At 33.8% G+C, this 7,808-nt stretch overlaps 3 protein-coding genes across 3 annotated transcripts in view; 1 reads left to right on the top strand and 2 right to left on the bottom strand.

The window, feature by feature from the left end:
- The window catches only part of LOC108578861 (serine/arginine-rich splicing factor 2), a 3,529-nt gene extending 3,135 nt beyond the window's left edge, over positions 1 to 394 (top strand). The window contains exon 5 of the transcript XR_001891460.1: positions 81 to 394. The gene's annotated coding sequence lies outside the window, so the exon portion shown is untranslated. The remainder of the gene's footprint in view (positions 1 to 80) is intronic.
- Positions 395 to 1,482: 1,088 nt separating this feature from the next.
- Positions 1,483 to 3,869, bottom strand: LOC108578870 (lysophospholipid acyltransferase 7). The gene is made up of 6 exons (XM_017942279.1): positions 3,661 to 3,869; positions 2,772 to 3,043; positions 2,543 to 2,694; positions 2,261 to 2,469; positions 1,880 to 2,201; positions 1,483 to 1,800 (listed from the first exon to the last, which is right to left on the bottom strand). The coding sequence occupies exons 1-6, from the start codon at positions 3,867 to 3,869 to the stop codon at positions 1,570 to 1,572; spliced, it is 1,395 nt and encodes a 464-aa protein (XP_017797768.1). The 3' UTR covers positions 1,483 to 1,569.
- Positions 3,870 to 4,372: 503 nt separating this feature from the next.
- LOC108578878 (28 kDa heat- and acid-stable phosphoprotein) lies at positions 4,373 to 5,837 on the bottom strand. Its single transcript, XM_017942289.1, has 5 exons — positions 5,675 to 5,837; positions 5,435 to 5,532; positions 4,942 to 5,070; positions 4,728 to 4,858; positions 4,373 to 4,627 (listed from the first exon to the last, which is right to left on the bottom strand). Exons 1-5 carry the CDS (start codon positions 5,682 to 5,684, stop codon positions 4,411 to 4,413), a joined length of 585 nt encoding a protein of 194 aa, XP_017797778.1. The 5' UTR covers positions 5,685 to 5,837; the 3' UTR covers positions 4,373 to 4,410.
- Between the last annotated feature and the right edge of the window lie 1,971 nt (positions 5,838 to 7,808).

Consider the following 7,808-nt stretch of genomic DNA (forward strand, 5'->3'; position numbering starts at 1 on the left):
AAAAGAAATATCAAAATCCTCACACACGGATATAACACGTTTATTCCTTATAACTAAGTTGTAATTTTATGGTGCCACAGGCGGTGGAAAGGAGTGGCGTGGCGAGTGTAGCCGATGATGGGGTAGCTGAGAGTAAGCAGTAAGCCGAGTAGCAGGGCTGTAAGCAGTTTGCAGTAGCGAGCGGTTGGTGGTCTGGTGAAAGCAGGTTCGCGAGTCGATCAGGGCGAGAAAAAGAGAGAAAGTGTGTGAGCGAAAGCTGTCTCTCTCTCTGTGGGGGGTCGGCGTGCAGAAATCGCAGAGGGTACGGTCTCGAATGCAGAGAAATAAGCAGAGAGCACAACCAAAAGCCACACGCGGTTGCTGGTCTCGACCACCGTCCGGTTTGCAGGTAGCACGTGAGCATCACCAGACCTCGCGAGCAACGACTCACATTTCAACTGTTATGTCTACCAATTGCTTCGCGTGTTTCTTGAGAGAGATCATTTCTCCAGAGTAATGGTTCATTAGAAGCCGAGCAGGTACTACTTTGTTCGCAGCTGTTTAGGTCTGATTCGTAAGTTGAACAGGTTTAAAAGTATTCGATTTCTCCTAAAGTACGAATATCCTTTTCGCAAATTACTTAAGAGCAGTATACTGAGATATATGTTTCTTTTTTATTCTTTTTTTTTTTTTCAATGGATCGTTTTAAAGTTGAACGTTTAAAACTAGTTTTTTTCGAGATGATAATAATCGTTGTCGAGTTTTTTTTTAAAGACAAGTATATTATTTTGAATCTGATCTGTTTTATTTTGATAGTTTCAAGATGAATAATAATTTGTTACACGCGATTGTTTAGTACATACGTATATTCGCGAGAAATTTTTGCAGCGTAAATCAATCGTTTCGGACTAATCTATAAAGATCTCAATTTTTAAATACGATCATCGCTTGAAACACTTGCCGCCACAATTAAAAAATAATTGGGAAATTTGAGGGTGGGGGAGTGGGGGATCCTTTCGCTTTTCCTGTGTTTATTTTTTCAGGTGTCTGCAAACATCGATAGAGTAAGTATTTTAGAGGTAAGAGGATGTTGCAATATATAAAAAATTATTTTTCTTGTTTAAGGAGAGGAATAAATCTTTGTAGAGATGTGGAGGGTGGAGGATCAATAAAGATTGTCTTATCCAAGAAATAGAACTTTTTATTTCTTATTTGTATAAATGAAAGATTGAAATCCCTCTAAATATCCGAGGATAATGTTTGTGTTCGTTTTCTAGACAGCATAAGCTCAAAGTCTTTTCGTTAGCCTACAAATTGACTAATTTGATAATAGTACGAAAATTTATTACATTTTTAATTGGATATTCTAATTGTAATCATTGACATTATGTCAATAAATGTTCTTATCATTTGTACTAAAAAAGGAAAATGTAATAATTCTATAAAAAGTACCTACACTATTCTAAGAATTTTTAGATGGCTCAATGCGTAAACGTAGGCGGAACGTGTTATAATGCACGTTTCATTTAATTACTCCTATGTATATCTAAATATTAAAGAGACATGCAGCTTTATGTATTGCAAAAAAAATCACAGACTACGTTTGTCCTTGTCCTTACTTTCTGTAGTTCTCTTCAAAAGATATGGCTTGCAGCAGAGAACAAATACGTACATTAAAATTGCTATTATCTGTCCAGAGAAATACACACTTTTATAATAATGCATAATATCATAGAAATCTAGTAACAGAAATGACACTCCCAAATATGCCATGCAAGTTGTTTTTTCATACCATCCAAACATGTACCACAATTTCTGAGCCTGAAAATAGCACATTACACGAGGAGTTTTAATTTCGACCAGTTATTTAAAAAAAACAAATGCTAGAGATAGAACTTACAATACTATCTTTTGGACTTTGATTATAATATTTCATGACTAGATCATCGGTTAACATAAAGCCGGGAATCTGACACATACAGATTAAGTAACCAGGTGCCCAACCATGCCAAACAGCAGACAGTATAAATGTAACCATAGTCCTTAGACTTTTCAGTGGGAATCTCTTATATACATAGACACCCATCCAGTACTGAACACAACCATTCCATACTTTCATAGCTGTTCTCACTGATTGACAGGATTCTAGTCTCCAAATATCCATATTGAGCACAGTATCACTGTTGTATTCCACCTCTTTCAATTTCTCGGGTGTTTTAGACCTGTAACACTTAACTGTTTCATTTTTGTATCAAATTAACAAGGAAAACAATATTCTTACAGTGTTTCGATAGTTTTGTAATCTCGAGGTCCTAGTCCTTTGATGGGTTTAGACTGTGCAGGATATATGCCAAGCCCAGCCATTTGGCAAGCACATTCAGCAAAAACCATGCCAATATACATTCTTAGTCGAAAAGTTGCAAATGTGGGATACATGTAAAAGTGTTTGTAAAGGAAAGACCGTTCAGCAAATTCCTCTGTCAAGACATACTGAAATGTAAAACAGAACTTTATCATTAACAATCCTGTTTGCATTTAGTGTTAAGAAAAAGATCAATATTACTCTGGTGGGGTATAATTTGCTCATTATAAGAAACAATACAACAAAGCAAGCAATTTGTTTAAGTTTGTGAAGTGTCTCAGGCCATGGTTCAGCATATTTAGCAAATGGTCTATATAAATGATCCCAGTATGTTCTGTATCTGTAATATGGTCCTGTAGGAGAAAATATTATGCTTAATGCAATATGAAAATCAGATTAATTGTAGTTGATTAGAATGTGAAAAAATTACCAGTCAAAAGTCCCATATAGCTGAAAGTATAATGGAACACATCCATAAATCCAACATCCTTTAATGCTTCAGAATTTACTCCTTCTGCATCATCAGGTGGTGCATTGCTAGCTGAATTTAATTCAAAAGCTAGTCCAGACAATTTTAGGGTTGATATCATAAGTATGAGGTTTGTATGAGTTGATGCTTCTCGTAAACCAATATATTCCCCTAATCGAAATATAATAAGTAGATAGAAGAATGAAAAAAAAATGCTGACCACATGACATTTCCTGTAAAAAAAAGTAATTTTAAAAAGAAATACATATGATAAAATAATTCGAAAAAAGAGTTTCATATAGAAAATAAAAATAACATATATGAGAATTTTTTCAATTTTCCATTTGAATAATTTATAATTTACCTAGCTTTGAAAACTAGAACAACTTTTACATGACATGCTTTACAATCTTATAAATGCAAATTAATGTAACATGCGTGAAACTAAATGATTGAAAATAGGGCATTCAAAGACTTTCAACATATTAATATTGCCGTTTGATGATCAAATTACAATTGCCGGTAATTTGATATTTAAGTAGTAAGTACCTCTCTCTCTCTCAGAGTACCAAGATATATTCGTATATTCTGCCTTGAAATAACAGAGTTATTATTTAATTTATATTTATAATGTAAGATACGACAAAATAAAAAATGAATATCACCAATTAAACTGCAGACAGTAAAATAATCAAATGTCAGACAGATATTTTGTTCAAATTTTGACATAAGACATTAATGCGAGATTACAACACTTATCTGATAGGATTGAGAAAAAACCAAACGGAACGATGAAAGTCTTAAATAATCCTACTTTAAATCAAGAGATTGATATAAAACATTGATATACTTTGGTGAGATTTTGGTTATGATTACTGCGTTAATCGCAGTGCTGATTAACAGATGAAGTATTTGACTTTCAGAGACGATTAGAGATAATGCGAGACCGAGAATTGTGCTGGTCCATTTTTTCACATATGGATCTTCGATTTTTCGGTAATTAAATCCAATAAATACACAAAATGACAATAGCACAACGTAAATGATATCCGCCCACATCGTACCAGCTCGAATGTAGAAGCACTACTGTGCCTTATACCCTATTTCTTCTCTCCTTCTAACCAATGTTAAGTAAGACATTATATTACATTGAACTTTGAACACTATTATCTTGTCAAAGCATTAATTACTTACAATTTGCACACATAATGAATCATTATATAACCAAAATCTTGTAAACAAAAATTTACCTATTCTTATAAATAAACTATATCTATCATATATACATTTCTTTTATGGGCTACAAAATAATAGTAATATACCTGTCATTTTTTGTCAAGCCGTCCGTAATTGTGTATTAGTACATTGTTCGTATGGTGGAGGAAATTGAATAAAAATGCAAATATAGTTTAGTTATTTTAATAATCGTATTTATACACAATTCATGAAGGGCATTTCAATCAAACGCATACTGTAAATGCGTGAATCGATTTAGTCAATTAGTATCAATATGAAAGTAGAGTTTAAACTGCTCATCATTGTTAATTGTAGTAGTAGCTGTGACATAAAGTGTGTTTTAATTGACACAAGTTCAAACATTCTATGATTTTTTGCCAAGTGCTTTTTGCGTAAATTCTGTTTTCCTTTGCTGAGCAAGCTCCTTCTGCTTCTTTTCCGCTTCTCGTTTTCGCGCTGCTTCCTCTCGTTGCTGTTTAATTATGGCTAATCGTGCTAGATCCGCGCGAGCTTCTTCCGTTTTACCTTCCGCATGCAGTTTTTGATAATTCGCATAAGCTCTCTGCTTTTCTAGTTGTTCTCTGAAAAAGGCGACGAATTTATTAATTTTTAGAATACAGAAATTCGTATTGTAGAGTATGTATACATACAGAGATACATGTATATTGTAATAATTATTACCGTTCTCTCCGAGATAAATCTGGTTTTGCAGAGTCTAAAGATTGATTTAATCGAGATAATTTTTTTGCTTTCTTTTGTACTCTATTCGGATTTTCAACTTGAATTAAGTTTTCTACACCCTTTGTCTTGACCTGTTCATATTATAAAATGAAAATTATCATTTGTAAATTGGACAGAACTTTTGAGCAAACTATTGAGCAACAATTCAACCCACCTCAGTTTCAGATTCTGAGTCTGTTTCGCTATCACTATCTGTTCCTGAAGAACTAGAAGTTTTAGACGAGTAACCTCGTGCTTTAGGTTCATCCTCTTCATCACTAGAGCTATCCTTTCCTTTGTTTTTCTAAAAAGAACAACACCACTATAGCCTTTAAGCATAAATCTCCTCTTTATAATAATGAGTCTTTATTTACCAGCCCCATAAGTAAAATTTATATAACACTTTGAAAAGAATAAATGCAAGTGGAAAAAACAGATGATATAAATCATATGTTGGGCTCTGTCCATTGCTTTTAATAGTTAAGAATTTCTGAAGGTTTGCGTTTGGTCTCTTAAATGTGATTTGCACCTGAATGGAGTATTGTGCTCCGTAAAAATCTCACAAGTGGTGCAGGAATCACTCTTGACCATCAAAGAACAATTCGAGTTTACGTACTTAATAATAATATCTAAGCCGTCGTGCTGTTGGTTAACTTAAAAATACTGACTCTCCACTGGAGTTTTCTTTCCTCCTGGCGTCGTTGCTCCTCGAGTTCCTCGGGGTTAGTGAAATGACGACTCCGGCCTTTATAACCGACAAATTTACCTAAAAGAAAATGGTGTTTTAATCCAGATTCTTTCTTCGAGGTCAAAACGTACGAAAGTACGTTTTTCACGCGAATAAATGTGGTGGGGAAGAAATGATAATAATTGTCCGAAATGAAAACTATATTAATTTTTGCGCTTACCGCGCGGCATTTTTCAGAGGAAAGACTCACAGCAGCCTAAAGAATATTATACAGAAATTTATCGCGGTAAAGGCCTCTTCTCTACTTTGAGAGAGGAAATACGTTTAATGTCAGATCAACACTGCGCTGCTGCTGATTTCAACGTCGTCAACCACGAGCTCTAGCGGCATGAACCACTGCATAGAATATTCGCGACCATGGTTGGTAACATTCATGCGATTATTAAAACCTCTCAAGGACAAATATGATAATATTTTACAGAATTTATATGTGTATTTTATATGTCAGTAAATTGTGTGATATTTTCATCAAGTATTTAAATTTATCCAAATGATTCGACATCTTGGTTAGGATTTAATATTGGTCTCAATTTTCATATGAATACAAGTTTTATATTTACTTGCTTGTGCATTCAAAATGTCAATATATTTCGATATAATCATAATCACAATTTTTAATGCAAGCTATAGAGGTTTTGTTAGATGAATTTTATGAAAGAAATTAATATGTTGAGAATTTGATCTTGGTCGTGTTTTCTACTCTTGAACAACGTAGTTCATGCTTAAATGGACTTCACTTGATGTTGTAACGTGTTAAAATTAATTGTCAGTAAATCTAAAAAACTGAGTTCACTTTTCAAAGAATCTCAAAGGAAATACACTTAATTTCTTCTTTATCTGTGGTATTTAAGTTAGATTTAACTTCTTAACGTATTAGCTACTCATTTCAAACTAATTCCATTTCGCGGCATGAAATAAACTCCGTCGTAGAATATTCATACATTTTTTCGTTTGTCTACGAACAGAAAACCTAGAAATAATTGAATGCATCTGGCAAAGATGCAATATTCATTGGATACCAAAAGCAAGTCACGCCGTGCATGAAATTCCTCGTAATAACAGCAAACGCAGTTTGTCATGCATCTGTTCGTGCTTCAAATTTGCAGGTAGTTAAATTTTTTATTTCTAATTTCTTATTTCTTCGAAAGCTCCTTCCACCATAATACTGATATATTTCTATGTTAACATTTTTTGTCTCTTGTAAAAATGTCACTATTGAAATTTCAATTTGAATATTTATATGGAAAAATTTTAATGGCCACATTGGTATTGTTCTTATTCACTGTTGTCGCGATCGTTGGTGTTTCTGTAACATGATTAAAACATTTCGTGATATTATTGCAAGGTGCACTTTGAGTTTAAAAAAGTTAATTATAAGCATCCGTGAGAAAAAACGTATTGGAAACAAAAAATAGGATGATCAAGTCTCACGATTCCGAATTGAATAAACAAAAGCAAAAGCTTTGTAGGAAAACAATAAATTATTTAATGAATCGTACTGCCCGTCATTCATTCGTCTCTTGTTTTTTCTCCTGCATTGTGTTATGCTCGATTGCATGAGTGAAAGACAGATTGTTTGTTCGAGCTCGGCCACTGTTGGCCTAAGTTCTTAGTCTCCAATTTATATTATTTAAGAACAATTGACTTGGTTGGTGGGTTGCGTCTTAGGGGGAGCAATCTGGGAACACCGGCGGTCCATAAAACCAGAGGAATCATATAGGGTGATTTCTCCGCTTTTATACCCCTTTTCTCTTTCACTTATCGTATATGCAATATTTCATATAATCTACAATAAACTTTTGCAACTTGTTGTGTAGTAAAAAACTTTCACAACATATGATTCGTTACGTTTTAGAAATTACTTGTAGAATATGAATTAGGTTTTAGGTAGTATGATACGTTAGAATTAATATCGAATAATTTAAAAATAATATAACGAAAGTAATTCACAGCCCTAGTCTCATTCAGTACATAATAAATTGCTTCGAAAAATCCTCATCAGTCATTTTTTGACAAATTTTAAATTCATCGATTAGTCTTTGTAAAAAAGAGTTTTTTTTTGATAAATACTGATGAGCCATGAAATTCTCAGACACCCCATAGATATTCCAAAGAGAATTTCGGCACGTAGGTTGTTCCGTTCTGATTGGAGCAACGTTCGAACGAGCGCGCTCTTATTGGCGGTTAAACATGGCGCGCCTTTCGCTTCATGCTGCCGTCTAACGGCGGTTTACAAAGATAGATTGCGATTTGAAAAGGAAGCAGCCAGTCTGTTTCGGGTATTTGGAGTGGTT

Source organism: Habropoda laboriosa, unplaced genomic scaffold (genome assembly GCF_001263275.1).
Source record: "Habropoda laboriosa isolate 0110345459 unplaced genomic scaffold, ASM126327v1 scaffold62, whole genome shotgun sequence".
Classification (NCBI taxonomy): domain Eukaryota; kingdom Metazoa; phylum Arthropoda; class Insecta; order Hymenoptera; family Apidae; genus Habropoda; species Habropoda laboriosa.